This window comes from Aplidium turbinatum, chromosome 8 (genome assembly GCF_918807975.1).
Source record: "Aplidium turbinatum chromosome 8, kaAplTurb1.1, whole genome shotgun sequence".
Taxonomy (NCBI): domain Eukaryota; kingdom Metazoa; phylum Chordata; class Ascidiacea; order Aplousobranchia; family Polyclinidae; genus Aplidium; species Aplidium turbinatum.
Window position 1 is genome coordinate 29,809,796 of NC_137479.1, and position 18,665 is coordinate 29,828,460.

General features: G+C 37.2%; 1 protein-coding gene across 1 annotated transcript; it reads right to left on the bottom strand.

The window, feature by feature from the left end:
* Positions 1–129: 129 nt before the first annotated feature.
* Positions 130–17,275, bottom strand: LOC145775139 (lipase maturation factor 2-like). Its single transcript, XM_082586369.1, has 17 exons — positions 17,081–17,275; positions 14,831–14,995; positions 14,122–14,216; positions 10,248–10,363; positions 9,178–9,290; positions 8,819–8,844; positions 8,315–8,467; positions 6,845–6,989; positions 5,395–5,532; positions 5,076–5,181; positions 4,256–4,358; positions 3,435–3,620; positions 3,108–3,162; positions 2,765–2,878; positions 2,041–2,261; positions 1,657–1,771; positions 130–1,129 (listed from the first exon to the last, which is right to left on the bottom strand). Exons 1-17 carry the CDS (start codon positions 17,172–17,174, stop codon positions 1,080–1,082), a joined length of 1,995 nt encoding a protein of 664 aa, XP_082442495.1. The 5' UTR covers positions 17,175–17,275; the 3' UTR covers positions 130–1,079.
* Between the last annotated feature and the right edge of the window lie 1,390 nt (positions 17,276–18,665).

Consider the following 18,665-nt stretch of genomic DNA (forward strand, 5'->3'; position numbering starts at 1 on the left):
CATCCCATGGACGTGAATCTATCTGGTATAAATTTGTGGAATGAAAGGGCTCGTATTGTAGCCAGTGGAAAATGTGCAGCACAAACTTTTCGCATAGTCATATTTGTTGATCAAAAGAAGTTCGCAGCTTGTATGGCTATTGGCTGATGATGACACGTTTGAGCAATCTGTTCGCCACCAATCGATGCTTTAAAGAGCCACAGTGGTGCAATAAGGTCGTTCTGTCACAACTGAACCTTCACTATTCCAAGATCAGCACCCATACAACGCAATGTTTCAGTTGGCAATTCGATTGATACACAACACCTTTGCAAAACCCGGTGCTCAGTAAAATAAGTACACTTTGTATTTGTAAATGCGGTATGTGATTTTCATCGCATCCAGGCTTCCGCCCGGACGTTGAAGATTTAGATTAAGTGGACGGGAAGGCAAGGAAGCCAATCTTCGTATCCACCTTCAGGCATCATTATACGTTCACTTTTAAACCGATTTTTTACATTTGTTTCGACATCGCAAGACGGTTAACAAACATATATTTGTCATGATGATCTATACGCAGAAGAAGTTAACTGAATTGAAACAAGATTTTAAGAGAATCGAAGCTTATGCTGAAGAAAGTAATCTATCATCTGCTAACGTATCAGAAAATTACTCCTATAAAACAGTTATAACATAAAGATATTCGTTTCTCGGCAGTCGAGTAACAATAAAGATATTCGGCAGTGAAAACTGAATATTAAAATACTGTGGCAGCTTTGGACAGATGGGGCAATTTGAATGCATATGAGAATTATAATATCTACAAGCATCAAAACTCTGCACTGATGCCCACAAATACCGTTTAAATAACTCAAAGAATTTAAAGGTTAAATGTATTTTTGATTAACAAGTTCGTCCAAATATCCCTATGTAATCAGACTATAAATTTGGTGTATACTTTTCAATACAATTTACATGACCACATCGCTCAACGCTGTGATTCGTTCAACGACCGCCGTGCAAAGAAACACACAATCAGTACAAAAGCAGCAACATCTCTGTGGGGTGGATCGTCCACGGGCGGATCGTTATCAGTTCTCTTAATTGGTAGCTCCAGGTAAAAACGATTTAAAAAACAAGATTGCCATAGCTGTAAAACATTGCAACAATTTAGGTGAAGACTGAAGAGGTATTAGATTTGACAAGCAACATGTTAGTGTGGAGGAGGGATAAAAGGCTGGCTTGCTTCATCAGGGCTGCGTTGAGGCTTTTAACCGGTGAATTGGGTGGCTACAAGTTAGCAGTGTCTAAATGTTCTCTTATGGCCAGTTACAATCTCCCAACGGCTGCATATCAGTTTAATCCGATGATGTCCCCGTTATCAAGGGTGGTCGAATCCATTTCAACGTGCCGCAATTAGCACGTAATACAATAGTAACGTAATATTTGAGCCCTGAAGTCTGCTCTAACCGTTTTTAGGACGTGGCCAATTAAACACCTCTCAGATCTAGCTGATGTTGTCAAAGGTTGGGGAACAAATTAACAACATAACATTTTATTCACTCCACGTTGGCCACTGGCCACGTATTAAGTGTAGTAGGCTAAGCGCTATCATCACAAAAACACAACTTTCACATTGACAAGCGCTGATGGTATCCTGACGCTACAAACACTGACCTGTAAAAAACAAGGACCACAGAAGCACAGGGGGGCTCATGATTTCAGTGAAGTTTCTCACGGTTGAAGTGAACTGCTCCACTCTCCCCACTACGGGCTTCGTCTTTGGACTTGACTGTGGGAAAACAAATGGTTCTTTAAAAAGTGACAGAAGCAGATATCTACGATCACAACCGTCACTGTCTCGTGGTGCGAGAGACGTCGTGGAGTTTTGCAAAGTCTATGTCTCCTATCCCAGGACTGAGTCCTGTGTTGTATGTTGTCCAGGGAAGAAGTATCTTTTCAAACTATTTTTTAGGGACATTTAAATGCTGCATTTAGGTTTCATACCACTTGTTTAAATCAGTGATTAATCTCATGTAAAAAGAAAATTAATTGGCTTACCCTTGGAAGAAGTTTGTGATATTTCAAAAATTCCAATATTTGGACTTCATCCTTAGTAATAGGAGGAACGTAGTGACTCTTGAATTCCCGTTTCCACCAGGACTTTGGAACGCTCCAGTCCCTTCTAAGCTTGGTAAAGCGATAATGGTACAACTGCGCCCTCAGGTATTTCGGTGGCTTGTCAGGGAAAGGATTATTTTCGTTGTCCATCAAATCCAAAACTGCAAGATAATGGCGAAATGTTAAGCTCAAAGAAAACAAGTTTACAGAAGATACCGCTAGCACGCTCCGGTTATAAGCAATCCAAAGGGATTGATATTTTGTAATCGTTTCCAGCGTTAGGACAAGAAAAAGGTTACGTTGTATGTACGTTAAAAGAGGTGTTCAAATACCATATGACATCCTTGATCACGTGATATAGGTTGAAAGAACCTGTCAGATATGTGCGCAGAAAATAGGATCATATGATACTCGAACAACCTCTGGAGCTTTGCTGAAGCACAAACATAAAACCAAGTAACGTTACAGAGATTAACATTATTTTAATTTATGACACAATTTGATGCTTTTGAAAATAAAACGATAACCCTGCCGTGATATTTGTTTCTGTAGATAGATAGATATCGATATATATCAAAACTGATTCCATTTATATCGGTTCTACGTCTGCACACATTGAATTAATGTATATTAAAGAACCAACTTTGGTTAGTCTGACCCATACCTTCTGGTTGCCCAATAAGGATCCTATGCATGAGACTGACCAACCAAGGATTGTGCTGGTAGCTTCCAAGGGCAGCAAACCACATCTGCCAGTCCAACCTCGGCTGGTGGGGGGCTGCAAAAGATTTATGTTGAAAAGACAAACATCACAATAACGTGACGGGGACGAAAAGTTTCAAGTCTAAAATATTTAAAACCTTAAAAAGGCACAGGTTTATTACATGCCATGCACTGTATTATAATGCAGTGTTGCAATAAATGGGACCTTCCAATACACATCTCTGTTGTTAAAGAATAAGGCAAGTTGGAGGATACCAATGACATGAAGGCCTACAATAGCTTACCTGCCCACACAGTTGGATTTGTTGTCTTGCCTGGCTTGTACACGAAATGATATTCCTAAAAATTATTGACGTTAACATGCTATACTGCAATTCACCTGCCCGGTTTCAAATAAGCTGCACCAAAAAGAACATCCCGGTTAACACACGCTTTACAGGTTACGGCCGACACAGTCACTTTTGAATTTATCAGACAATACAAAAAAGTTTCATGATTTTGACAGTCAGAAAATGATTCAATATTGACCGTTTGATGAATTATTGAAGGTGTTTATTAGGTACAACCATGATGTTAAGGCCATGTAAGCCTCAAATGAACAAGTCAATCACCTTCCAATTTTTATCGGAATGATTGCTTCCCTCCAGGATGACCTCTGGACGACCTTCGACCCCGGTCATTCGACGAAACAAACCATATGAGTGCACAAGGTCAAAGGTCATGGTCGACCGATGCCACTTGTGAGCGATTGGCCACAGACTCGACTTGAAACCAGGCTCAACATCAGCGAATCGGACCTGGAAATAGAAACCTCTAGTTACAGCGCCACATACCATGCTCCGAGGCACTGTACAATACATTACAATAGAAAAAAAAACGTATTTGGCAAATTAGTCTTATGCAATTGATTGAGTTTCGCTTTTAGCAGCATGATCGTTGCTTACTTCACAATGTAGATTTTAACGATCTTATTTAGCTTGATGCTGCGAGTTCGCTGTGGTAATACTAAATAGCAAATTGCTCTAGCTTTCGGAACACAGGTCGTTAAAATCTACATTGTGAAGTCAATTACTCTTACTCATAATGCCTGTGAAAAAACAAAACTATTCCCTTCCCCACAACATTTTACTTTGATATCAGACCACATTTCAGTAATTGTTCAAACATCTTTCTCGGTGAACTAACGTGCCCGTATGGCACCTGTCAGTTGTGGAAGAGTAGAGAAACTTGAGGATTTAATCAAGGAAAAAGTTCATTTGTTATACTGAGGCAAAGTAGACTTAGATTAAGCTTTTACAAAGCAAATTAATTCAAGAAAAATCTAATCACTGTTAACAAAAAACCATGGTCCACCGCATTGTGCAATGCTCTGCTATATCGAAACCACATAAAACAAGTGCAACTATCCCTCTGAGCCAAAAAACCAACCCACCATGCTGATGGTGAGGAGAAACACAGACGGTCCCAGTATGAGAAGGAACTTGACCACTCGCTTGATGGAGTTCCTGAGCGTACGTGGGTCGGGTGAGAGTGAACTGAAATATAAACAGTAAGGTTTCGATCTCTTCAATGAAATGCTTTAATATTTCTCCTTTCGAATGAGAGAGATTGTTCAAATTTCAGGGCAAGTGATGGAAAGCCAGGTTAGTGTAGCTTCGTCCAGTGCTGCACTGCTGCTATACGATGCATTCCATTTGGTGCTTTTTTGGATTAGAGCATTCTAGAATGACATGGTCTCCAGTTCGCTCCTTCGGGCAGCATAAGATTAAAAGAACACTTTATCTCACAGTTTAGTAGCCCATCTCCACATAGAAGTCATTGATAGTAAGCTGGAGCTTGGAACAAACATACATGAAACGGTTCGCACAAAATTTGGCGGTGAAAGCTCAAGATCACCAACCAATGAATAATATGAAACGAAATGTCGAATGTAAAAAGTTCCACTGCTAATTAGTTTAAGGAATCTGTCGGGTGAGATGTCGCAACAAATCAGACGCCCGCTACACAATCATAGGGTTTTCGTTCGACGCCAGGCCTAACCTGATTGTTAAAAATACGCCACTCACCCTTATTACTCACAATACCCAGGATGTAATCTGTGGAGACACGTTTTTACCTTTGTCAAACGTGGTCAATTCTATAGTTAATGTAACAATAAAAATTTGTCTCCACTCTCCATTACAGTTAATTTTGTTTGGAATAATTAAGGCAAAGTGAACAAGATTTGTAGTTATATGTGTCTAGTTGTGTACCTGTACAAAGTGTGCAGAGCAGCGAATGCAAATGACACGGCTCCTAATCCAACCAAGTATGGCATCACCCACTTCAAGAAGTCTTGCAAGTTGGAATGAGTAAACTCTAAAATATGATGAGAATGTGTAAACTCTAAGCAGATCGTCCATAGATTGCAGATTTGGGTTACTTACAAGAAGCACTAACTTACCTATTTAGATAATTATTGCATGACTTACACAAGTTCTTGCCAGTTCAAGCCGGTGCCTAAGCAATATGCGACTTATCTCCTACACACAAAAAATATAAGAAATGATAAAGCTTAGGACACCAACTTACTTATTCTAAACTTTCCGTTGTGGTAACCAAATAGTTGGTAGATTACGTAACCACACAACAGAAAGACGAAGAGATTGAGTAGAAACTTTGAAACTTTGTGCAGTCTGGGTTCCGCTGGACGTCGCTCAGGAGCACGAGCTGCGGATAATTTCCACAAATTTTATTTGTCAAGTTACAGACATTTGTGACTTTAGCCACCCATCTAGAAATGTTGCAGCAGTTCAAGATCATATAGTCAGTGAATAGAAGGAAATACAATGGCTACCATTAAATCAAAGCATCGTTTCTAAAATTAATATAATAAAAAAATAGAAGTTTGGTCATTGGAAATATTTCAACAACATCCGTCGGGTTATTTACATGTTTTGGTGGCAGCTGATTTTGGAGACCTTTTGGTCTTTCGCTGCCATCCTTGTACAACCTATTTGTGCTTATTGTGTTCTGTATAATTTTGTTTTTTCGCCAACCAAACAAATATCGTTGAGAAGGAGCGATCTTCCTGGCGTCAGCACTACCTGACTACTCACTATTACAAACTAGACTGACTAGAAACAAAACAAACATCGGTCGAAGAAGATCGCAGCACCAAATTGTATGAAAACAAATAAACCACGTGTAGCAAAAGGCAACAAAGAGCTCGTTCTGGCTTCCAGGACCGACTGCCCAGTCCAGTGCTGACTGTCAGAAAGAACTTTTCGCTTCAAAATATGTCTATTAATTTACAAAGTTTTCCATGGTTTTGCTCCGAACTATCTGGACACTTTGCTTGTTCATTATAAACCTGCCAGAACTTTGCGTTCTCAACATCAATTGCTCTTGTGCAACCCTTCATATGACACAATACGGAAATCGCACCTTCCCAGTTGTTGGTTTGTTGCTGCCAGTTGCTGGAACTGTTTGCCTATTTGTGTAACTAAAAGCTGAAAATTTAAATAAATTCAAAACTCGCTTGAAAACGTTCTATTTCACTGAACATTATGACTGAAAGTACCGTGTTTCTCGGCAGTCGAGTGTAGCAGAAACTCAGCGATAGACACGTGTTTCGCCCATTAGGCTGGGCTCATCAGTACCGCACCACTAGTTCCTGCCACATAGTTCTCAACCGCTGCTTTTGTCAGTCAATTGAATTCTAGTGTGGAGGCTACATCGGTATGGTTAGCGAAACACAATGCTCGCTGTTCTATAGTGAGTAGTCAGGTAGTGCTGACGCCAGGAAGATCGCTCCTTTTCAACAGTGAAAGTATATACCGTATTAATTATCACCATTGTCATGTACAGCGGCCAGGAGATTAGTTTGACTGTGGATGTGGTGGCGCTGTATAAATATTGTTATTATTATGTGTGATACGCATCTTTATGACGTATCACACATAACCGATGACCTGCTTTACTACACAATTCAACCAAATGTAACTTCTACCTGAGCACAGTAAGCTTTGAAGCGACTTACCTCGGATTTTACAACAGCCCAGTGTTAAACAATATTTCAGTTGGTCCAGATGTTCGTCATCAATCAAGGACAGGCACATGACTACAGTGAGCAGATTGAAGAAGTTATAATTCCCGGTCAGATTGATTGCAATCATTAAGATCACCTGGAAATAGGGATGGAATGATCATCAAAATTTTTCCGAATCTACGGCTCACACATACGTTAGCGATTTGAATAAGAGATACGTGTGCTGTATACGTTAGGACAGAGGGGGGGGGGGGCAATCAGCAGTTTGTAGGGTGGCGGAATATTAAACAACTTGGAAGTCTTCTTTACAGTGAAGTAACTTTTTTTTCTCAACTTTTTGTCATTGAAAGCTTTGATTAAAAACAAAGCAGAAAACTAGAAAAATAAGATTAACACGTTCAAATGTGAACCAGTGTAGTTGTCATACCAACCTACAACATACAGTTTGTTTTGTAAAAATTTATTGAATATTTTCCCCTTCAAGTCAACCACTCCTTTAAATACCACAAACTGCCAATCCCCGTTTAATTGAAAGTTACGTGATGCTTGTTTAATAAAAACTCCAGGGAGTGTAGTTCACGCTTCACACCAGGTTATAAAAATGACAGAAACGATTTAATAAAAAAAATACTTAAATCTATCAACGTTTAATAGAACAGTCACTATTCAAAGTCACGCCATGAAGTCGAAGCCAATTCGCGTTTCATCATTGTAATATCGGTCTTGCAGAAATGGGCTAATGCTGGAAATTGTTCAAAGCTTTGTGTCATAACCAAACGAGGAAGACACGACACGCCTAACCCGTAAAACAAACTAAACTACGGTACGCAGGGTGAAACATTTCATACACTAATTTGATTTGTGCTTATTGAATAATAGGATCTGCTACTATTCGGTGAGTCCGATTCGGTGAGTTCCTAACCTCTAACCCTAAAACGGCAATGATAATTAGGCTACGGTACCCGATAATTTAAAAAAAAAAAAATTGAAAAAATCACCGAATAGGGATCGGACTCACCGAAACGGGCCATTCCGTGAATAATAAATGTTAGATTATAATTATATCAACCGCTTAATTGCTACCAAAGTGTTATTTGCTCGTGCCCGCACTATTCAAACTGCACAAAATATTTTCACCGCAACCTTTGATCCAAAAGCAACCTTTGATGCAGTACTTCGCAAATCTATTTACAACTTTTTATGTAGATGTCAATCTTCCAAAAATTGTTACATAAACGCTCTCTGCAATTCTGACTACTTGTCAAATCGTCGTATTTCAAATGTGCCATTCGCAGCTTACACGTTAGCAATTCTCCGCAACAGCATTATTTGCTAACTGGGTTATTGTGATTATTCTTGTATTGTTTGTTTTTGTCTTTTGGCATGCATGGCAATGGTAATTAATATGGACTTATTAGTCTGATGCAAATAAATAATAATAATAAAAAAAAAGAATCTCACCTGTCCATAGCCGGCTATCAGCCTCGGCAATCTTAAAGGAATGAAGAATAAAAATGGAAGGCCAATTTCGATGATGTACGTTATCACCACCGAAAGCTGTAGCAAGTAGGGAGCTTGTTGGTGAGCCCACCATGCCAGGGGAGTGGGAATGCACTGAAATTAACAAATTAGTTTGAAGCTGAGTTTCTCACTGTGCATTCCAAACTACAAACCGGGGTTTTAGAATTTTGTTTCGTACACAGAAAATGTCTGGTGGTTGAAGTATTGAACATTTTGATTAAGCTACCGAAAAGCCAAAAAAACAATTTTCATGTTCATCTTCAAATATGTGGTCAAGAAGGTGGCCATGGTATAGCTCTGTGTTTTTAATGGATCTCGAAGAGCACCGTTGTTTTGTTGTTTTTAAAACATAATGTGATATATAAGATGTCATACAACGCCTCAGAGGCAACGCAAACCAAATTACTCATCAAATTTGACAAAAAGTCAAGATTTTCAACATACCTGGCTTTCATAATGGTAATTCAAAGCTGAAAATACAATGTATATATTAAAAAAAAATTGTTGTGTCTAGAACTACGTACCAGCAGATATTGCGACTCAGACCAAGTTATAAAGCAAAATAATTAAGTATTCTCCAAAACAAGAAATCACACATATGATGGTATCAGGTGCATACCGTAAATGTGATATGGTAAATCATTGTTTTTTTACTAATGGCTTCTTAAATGCTGTATATACCAATACCACTAGAGATATATAATATAGTTATGAGAAAAACATTATGAGAAAACTAAGTGTCAAACGAACCCAATATCAATTTATAAGCAAAAGTAAAGTTTGAAATCGTATCCTTTCCCCACCTGTAAGGCCCCACCAGGTGGGGCATTTGCTTGTAAGTTTTACAACACCAGAGGCAAACATGAGTCGAAACAAAAGCCACTTCACAAGATGAAATGGTACTTGACGATGAATACTGAAAAACAAACATGATGTTTTCACAAATTACGTGCTTTGTTTACAAATTAGGTTTAATACAGTGTAACAAATTCAATCACGTACTTAGTGCCATAAGAAAGTGATTATTGTTACAAATGACTCCAAAATAAAGTAAGATATAATGAACACAAAAAAGCAACCACCCAATACATTCTGTGTCATGCATGGGGTAAAAACAATGGGTCTGCTACTATTCGGTGAGTTTGATTCGGTGAGTCCGATTCGGTGAGTTCCTAACCTCTAACCCTAACCCTAAACCCCTAACCCTAAAACGGCAATGATAATTAGGCTACGGTACCCGATAATTAAAAAAAAAGTGAAAAAATCCTCCGTTAAGGGATCGGACTCACCGAATCGGACTCACCGAAACGGGCCATTCCGAAAAACAATAGGCTACTTTATGTACAATATACAAGCAAAACACACCAGAAAATTAAATTCCAACACGATGACTAACACAGACAGCAATTTCTAATTTTCTATTGCCATTTCATGATTAACTAATATCAATCCAATCCTTCTGTTCTGCTGGCAAAACTTCTGCTTCATACAAACAAACGAACTTGAAAACGATTGACAATCTTTTAACCTGGCGACGTACATATGTTATTTGTTTTGCGACATATGCAATTGATCACAAATTGACGGGGTATTTGTCTTTGAAGTAAGAAAACTGGGTTCATTGTTGAGGTGCTGACTGCTGTAAACTGCAAATTAATCCATCCACTAGGTACAGCTGAATGAAGAACTGTTTTTGAAATGTAACACTTCACTGCAGATATGGAAAGAGAGCATAATTGCTTTGTCATTAAATTGCTAATAGTTGTGTTTTTAATTAAATGAGCTGAAGTGATAAAATGGAGATTTTTTGACATGCACAGCCTTTCTAAATTGCAAGAAAGTTATAAGAGATTGAAGCACCAGAAAGCCTTACCTTGCTCCAGTGTCTGCATCTGACTTTCTGTTAGCGAGTGGAGCGACTAGAATGGACAAAAAACCAACTTCAAGTAATAAAATGTCCCATTGAAACCAAAGAAATGTTTCTCCAACCTTGAAATAAAATAAATTTAAATAATTTGTAATAATAATAAATAACACTGGTCTACACGATTTTTGCTGTATCAACTTTTAGAACTGATTTAGAGTAATTTTGGGGTGCTGAATCCGAATCTGACCTCAGATTTATCCTATCACGTCAGGTTTGTGAGATACGATAACAACAAATTGTCACTTTGGGGTCATTCCATGTCAACTCAACAGATTTTTGGAAAAGTGCAAGCTCGACCCTCTTAGATTTTCTTGAAATTCACACTTAAGTTTCATATTGATAATTTCAGCTCATTATCTCAAGACGTTTAGAAATTACAGCCCTTCAAAGTCACCAAGGTCCCTCAAAATGCGTTCGCATGTAAATTTTCCTCCATGTTTGGGTCTTCACAACTTTACATGTAAAGCATTTACAAATCTGAAATTTGGTATTCTGATTAAGAAGCAGCCCTAGTTTTCATATCTACCATCGAAATTGCTAACTTCAAATTAGTTTTAGATATAGAACCTTTCAAAAATTGAAATTTTTTACATTTGAAAAAATTACATCAATTTTTGATGTCCGCTATCTCCCAAACCAATAGTCCCAGAACTACCATTTTGCATATTATTATTCTATACTAGTTGGTAATTAACCCCCATGAGACTTACACTAAAAAAATATGAAATTATTGAAGTTTGGAGGGTGCAAAGATGAAGCTCGAGCAAAAAAGCGCAAAATGCGCCATCTTGTGGTTAATATTTGACCCTGTGGACAGTCATTCAGGAAGTTGAAACTTTCAGAAAAAAATCTTCTTTGCCTAAGCTATAAACAGTTCAAGTTTCAAATATGTAACCCAACTCCTTCAATAGTAAATGCAGCTGTGAAATCATGAGTTTGACCATCACATGCAAAAGTCTTGGGGGTGTGAGGTAGTGTGGCTTACTTGGCAAACATGAAAACGTTTTGAATTTTGCTGAGGACACCCTTTTAAATTGTGAAGTTGTCAGAAAAAATAACTCCTTCAAAACATTTTTGAATTTGAAATGGATTTAGGGGTGGCCCTCTCCCCCTGAAGTTCTGCGCCCTCCCCCAAAATACCAAATCTTCATATCTCAAAAACTGCTGGAGCTAGAGATACAGTTTTTGTGTCAAAAGATGCAGAAAACATGATTTCCTATCTGCTTTCTGAACAGTGATTGTGTCTATCTTGAGTAGAAAAGCAGTTATTTCAAAAAACCTGTTTCGAGTATTCCAGCACAAAGCAGAGCTGAACAAGTATTTTGGTCCAAGTTATTCAATGCACAAAGTTCATAAACTAACTTGTATAGCTGGTTAGTTTCAAGGTAAAAATGAAACTAAACAAACAAGCAAGCAAACAAAGAAAAAAAAACAAATGAATCAGCAATAGGTAGTAGCAGCATCACATCAGAAGATGCTCTCACAACTCACGAATGAGTACTGGGTTCCATTCCTGGATATTTTGTGTATAATAAGTCCTCTACAGTTGCAAGGGCATGGTGGCAGACAGTACAGATTAAACACAATGGACTATGATCGAATTATGATTATTTTGCCATCACACTGCAAATGAATTGTAATGACTTGCCACAATCTTTTGTGTCCGTTACTTTACTTCCAGTGTTTAAATCTTATGTAAGATGTTCTGACTTGCAAATCTCAGTGTTAATTTGTTTTTTTTTATTCCTGGCCGGAGATGTCCTGTGACAAATATATCCTGTACACTTATGGAGTTATATTATTTTGCTGTGCAAAATTCTTTGCCTCATACTGTTGAATGTGCTTTGCTAACTACAGCACCATACTTGCTTTGTTGTGTTAATGCTGCTTTATTTTACTGTTACCAACTCAATGTGCTATTGAGCAAGGCATTTAAAGATAATTATGCTGAAACACGGAAAAGCCATCTACCCGTTGTGATGGTTATGCATGCTATGATCTTAAAAAGTCAACAGTAAATAGCAGAGATTCACAAAAACATGAAACAATACAACTCTCCTGTTTTGACTTAGTTATAGCTGCGAGTTGTGACCTATTACTGATTCATTTGACTTTTTTTTCTTTGTTTGCTTGCTTGTTTGTTTAGTTTCATGTTTATCTTGAAACTAACCAGTTATATACAAGTTAGTTTATGAACTTTGTGTATTGAATAGCTTGGACCACAATACTTGTTCAGAGCTGTTTTGTGCTAGAATACCCAAAACAAGTTTTTTTTAAATAACTGCTTTTCTACTCAAGATAGACACAATCACTGTTCAGAAAGCAGATAGGAAATCATGTTTTCTGCATCTTTTGACACAAAAACCGTATCTCTAGCTCCAGCAGTTTTTGAGATATGAAGATTTGGTATTTTGGGGGAGGGCGCAGAACTTCAGGGGGAGAGGGCCACCCCTAAATCAATTTCAAATTCAAAAATGTTTTGAAGGAGTTATTTTTTCTGACAACTTCACATTTTTTTAGTGTAGGTCTCATGGGGGTTAATTACCAACTAGTATAGAATAATAATATGCAAAATGGTAGTTCTGGGACTATTGGTTTAGGAGATAGCGGACATCAAAAATTGATGTAATTTTTTCAAATGTAAAAAATTTCAATTTTTGAAAGGTTCTATATCTAAAACTAATTTGAAATTAGCAATTTCGATGGTAGATATGAAAACTAGGGCTGCTTCTTAATCAGAATACCAAATTTCAGATTTGTAAATGCTTTACATGAAAAGCTGTGAAGACCCAAACATGGAGGAAAATTTACATGCGAACGCATTTTGAGGGACCTTGGTGACTTTGAAGGGCTGTAATTTCTAAACGTCTTGAGATAATGAGCTGAATTTTTTTTTGTGTTCATTATACATCAATATGAAACTTAAGTGTGAATTTCAAAAAAATCTAAGAGGGTCGAGCTTGCACACCCTGTTGAGTTGACATGGAATGACCCTTTGGTCAAAAGTGGAAAATTTGACATTGTGTTTATCACCCATACACATTGTGCTATATCCCGAAATCCAGGCCATGTTTTGCATAAATAGCTGAAATACACCCACAAACTATAATTTTGATACCAATTTGTTTTCTAAGCAACATTATTAACTAGGTAGTAATTTTTTTAGGCTGTTTTGGCCTGTTTAACACTAACCTTTCGTTATAGCACTGCATATGCTGGTGGTAAACACAACTCCAAATCTTCCACTTTTGGCAAAATAAAGCATTTTTGTTATATCATATCTCAAAAATCTGATGTGATAGCAAAAATCTGAGTTCAGATTCGGATTCAGCACCCCAAAATTACCTTCAATCAGTTTTCAAAGTCCAAACAGCAGAAAAAAATCTTTTTTTGTAGACCAGTGATAATTTGAATCAATAATAATCACATAAACTGCGAGAAATAGCTACTTTGTATAAAGATATTTTGAAATCAAAATTTAATTTCTTGCAAAACAATTATATACCGGTATATGCAATGAAACATTTATTTCATTCCTAAAAAATTGTAAGATACAATCTATTAATAAAATCGTATATATATCCAATTAACCAATGACAACATGCAAATAATTAGAAAGTTAATTATATTCATGATACACCAAGCATTTAAGATAATCCCACATTTTTAGAAAATTTAATTTAAGATATCTCCAACAAATTTTGATTTCTCTATTAGTTGATATACATACTACCATCTTTCAAAAGCTGTTGTTTTTTTCTAAATTTAATAGGCTTTACATAAACTTTATCTACTTAATAAAAATCAATAAATAGCAAACCTTATATATTGACATATAGAGAAGCCACATTACTGCAAACACTGGCATCACTCTAACTCTTCGCCATAACAAGCACAAGAAGGATAACACAACACCTACAGCCACAAACACCTTGTTAGATACAAATGTCATCGCTGATGATCAGTGTTCAAAACAAAGCATCAAAGCTTTATTGCTTGAGCACTTTGCAATATTTCATGCTTGTGAAATACCAGTAGTACTGCTTCAATATCCAATGTTAAATTATGGTGTGGTAGTGTGGTTGTATATTGTTTAGTTTTATCTACATCAGACTTAAATTAAAAATTTAAGAAAATAAAGATATATTGCTACCATATGTGATTTTTACGGTATATCAGCCATCACTGGCATTGCTGTTAAAACCCATTGAGTACTCTGTTGAGTCTGTTGTAGTACAGTATTACTGAGAAAACAGACTGTTAGACTACATAACATTTCTTCAATATCTATTTCTTGCATACAAATGTCTACATATATTCATAGTTTAGTAGTGTTTTGACAGGTTTTCTCTGATCTAATGCAACACTCATCATCATTGTCTCTATGATTTAATTTACAAAATTAAACTTAATGGTCCATTTAAATAAGCACCAACCAGTGATAACATTTACATGGTGTCACATATGTGTCATACATTGCAGTAATTAAACTTTACAATTATGGTAAAAATTAATGATAACATGATTACCAAGAAGACATAATAAATCTAAGCCCACGTCAGGTTCTATTGTCAGGAACCAAAGAAAAGTTGGAGTTTTCATAAATAATGCCTCTGCAGTTTTCTTTGGATTTTCTTGTTTGATCGACTGTAGCAAAGAATCAACTGGTAAAAGTCCATTGTTTCCACATAATCCTATAAATCAATAAGAGAAAATGAACCGTGTTATTAAATTTTGTTCTAAATATACAGCACCTAAGCAATTATCAATAAGACTGTAATTGTACTATAAAAAATCAGCTTCATAACAAATTAAAAGTCACACAATCATCGTCATGATTATATATTCCTTCCTTGTATTGAGCATTAGATACAATGCGCCATTGTTCTCGACCATGAGCTATTTGTACTGCACTTTCATAACTTAATTTTGTCAATTTAGTGATGTCAACACACACAAGTCACACAATAGACTACTGTACTATAAAATTCAGATACAAGCTACTTGAAACTTGAGACATCGAGATTTAGATTCAACAAAGGAGAAAGCAAGGAAGGGAATTATGTGTCAAATGCTTGGTAGAGGGGACTATTTCATAAGAAAATTCAGGCAACAACAGCAAGATTTGTTAACGAAAAGTTTTCTAATCAAGCCTCAAACACCGGTCTAACAGTAATAGTCGAGGAGTTCGGCCCTTTGCATTCCTGAGATAGCAGTGAAAGCCAGGGATAAAAACCATGCTTCAGAGCACTATACACGACAATAACAAACAAAACGTAAATTACTCATAGTGGCATGTGAAAAAATATTTTTGAAAGAAATATTTTTCAACAACTATCAGCAACAGCATGGACATTTGTTTTTTGTTTTCTGTATTGGTGTTCATATGTCTGTTTTTTGTTTTTTTAGTGTGATTATTAGTTTTTTTTTTTATTAGGCAGTGGCTATTTGACCGGCTCCGGTCTTTGAATCTGAAACACTATTTGACCGGTCATGACGTCACTACATAAGCGCTTTTTTTTTCTCTTTCAAAGCAACAGACGAAAAGCGCCGATATAAGTTCTAACTTCAACACGTATTCTCCAACTCAGTCCGTGGCGCGTGCGATACGTCTCCGGCTGCCAATTTAGAGGGGATGAGTTCGATACCATCTGGAAGCATTCTTTTTTTTTCATTTTTTTTTATGTAAATTTTGACCCAAAGCGCATTTTTGTGGTCAATTTTTAATTTGAGAAGCCTACAGCCCATTTTTTATGTCTTTTCAAATGTGAGTAATACTGTTAGAGTTTTTTTAATTTGCTGGAATTTGAGAATTTCTCTTGGTAATTTTCCGATCGTCATAAGTGAACGTGTGTTGCCGAACGACCCTACATTTTTCTCTCAAGTTAGTTATATACAATACTTCTTTAAAAAATGGTTTTACCATTATCATTTCTTTTAAAAGAAGTATTGTATATAACTAACTTGAGAACTATACTTGAGAACTATTAACTAACTTGGACTGTAGGCTACTCAAATTAAAAATTGACCACATAAATGCGCTTCGGGTCAATCAAAATTTAGATAAAAAAAAAAATGAAAAAAATAATGCTTCCGGATGGTATCGAACTTATCCCCTCTAGATTGGCAGCCGGAGACGTATCGCACGCGCCACGGACTGAGTTGAAGAATACGTGTTGAAGTTAGAACTTATATCGTCGCTTCTCGTCTGTTGCTTTGAAAGAGAAAAAGAAAAAAGCGCTTATGCAGTGACGTCATGACCGGTCAAATACTGTTTCAGATTCAAAGACCGGAGCCGGTCAAATAGCCACTGCCTTTTTATTACTGTGTAACCTGCAACAGACTAGGGTGGCAGCTGACATAGCTGACCTTACAGGTCTTTTGTTGCCATCCTGTTGTGCTGATATACACTCAATTCGTATGTACTTTTTGTTTGTTTGTCGCCAGCAAAACAATAAACTGAACTGAACTGGGGTAACCATAGTGCATTTTGTAAAAGAGGTTACCAACAATTAATCTGTCAATCTTGGTAAACGGTCCTGGCCAAAAGCCTCTATAAATATGCAAAACTACCAAGAATAACCAATCAAGGCTTTGTCAGTCCGAGGAAGAATTCAAAACCAAGTTAGTGTTGACGCCAGAAAGTTCTGACATGTTTATAATGCCAATTAAAGCAAGAAGATAACCAGGTTTCCAACTAGCGTAGCCAAATAAATACTTCAAATTTCTCACAATATTAAAATTCAAAAAAACAATGTAGAAAAAATGTTATTACTTACCTGGGATTTGGGTAAAAAATGAGCCAAACGCAAACATGTAAACTGTTGCAATACCACAAAGAAATAGATCTCTTGTTCTTGCTGTCTTGTCCATTTTCTTTAGTTAATGTTCACAATAAGTTACTAATTTCAGAAAACCAGACTTTTTTTGGAAGCTTGTCAGTGTCACTGAATGAAATGTTTCAGAACACTTCGCAAACCCATTCAAACCAATGCTACTGCTTGGTGAAGTGGTGAAATATAAAATCCACCCTGTGTACAACATCCGTATTTTTGCTCAATCAACCGTAAGAATATTCCCACACTAGCCGGTGTATTGAACCACTGTCGGCGCTGCCGCAATAGCAGGCTCAGGGGGTTACCTTTTTTGTTTGTTTGTTTGTTTATCTTTATCCTGCATTGCGGGAAAGCGGACTTGAGCGCTATGCATCGGTGTACGCCTTCCGACATACACCTGACCCACGCTGCAGCCGACGGCAATGTCTGTTTCCGGTTGTCTACTCTACTTATGACTTCAATTTGGTACTACCCATTACTCGAAATCGATCACTGGGTAGAGGCAATTATCGTAAAGTTTCTTGCCCAGAGAAACAACAGCAAGTGCGGGTGACTGGAGTCGAACATGCAGGCTCTCGACTGCGAGCCCAACGCGCTAACCACTCGGCCACTGCTGCCGATGGATTGCTCCATTGCAAAAAGCGATCGATTTACGTATTCATTCAATGAGTGATAATAATAAATGAGATATTTGACATCGTTTTTGATATTTTTTCCAATTTTTTTTTTTTTTACGAAAGTAGCCTATTGACTATAATCGGCCTCTTGAAAAATCCAGTGAGGGCCACTCTTCTGAACCAATCAAATGCCTTTCCAAGCACAAAAATGTATACTGCTTGCTTTACTTTTCTATACGAGGTGCTTTATCTTTTCAAACTTGAGACAGTGGCGATATTCTAGCCTAGATATCAAAAACAGTGAAACGCGCACTGACAATGTCTCGATCGACCAATCTCTCGAGGCAGATCTTATTTTCAGACTAAGATCATTGAAGCCTTAAGAATCAAACGTAACAATCCATCTCTCAACGGGCAGTTATTAGCCTGTGGCTCATCGTTCCTTTTGTGTGTTTTCTAATTGTTTGTCCAATACCTGTAGTTTACACCTTATGTGATCTGTTTCCCACCGTAGGCTATATTTTTCAGAGATGTACGTACACGCCGCCAATTCTACGCCGCAGACTTGCGGCGTATACTTTTTGTTTGCGCTAACGCTTGCGGCCACATTTTTTTGGATAGTTTGCGCTTGAGGCTACGCCGTAAAGTTTTTGCGGTTTTTTAGCGCATAGCGTCAACGCATACTTTTTAAATGTATTTTTTACGCTACAACACGCCAATACCTTCCAGCGCTGCAGTTGAAAGAATGTTTTCAATGTGCAAAGACATATTGGAACCAAAACAGAGCAAAATGTCAGATGAACACTATCAGATGCTTGTGTTTCTTCATGGAAATCAGGTGGAAATTCAAAATAAAACTTGTTTGTTTCGAGTGGTTTATAGCCATAGCCGTAGGAGAGTAAAATCTTTTG

What these genes read in the sequence shown, in the direction of transcription:
- LOC145775139 (XM_082586369.1), bottom strand. Translation starts at nt 17,174, where the DNA reads ATGGACAAGACAGCAAGAACAAGAGATCTATTTCTTTGTGGTATTGCA. An exon ending in GATGCAGACACTGGAGCAAG is followed by an intron (nt 9,291 to 10,247) that starts GTAAGGCTTTCT and finishes TTTGTTTTTCAG; the next exon opens with TATTCATCGTCAAGTACCAT. An exon ending in CACCTGGTGGGGCCTTACAG is followed by an intron (nt 8,845 to 9,177) that starts GTGGGGAAAGGA and finishes TTGTATTTTCAG; the next exon opens with CTTTGAATTACCATTATGAA.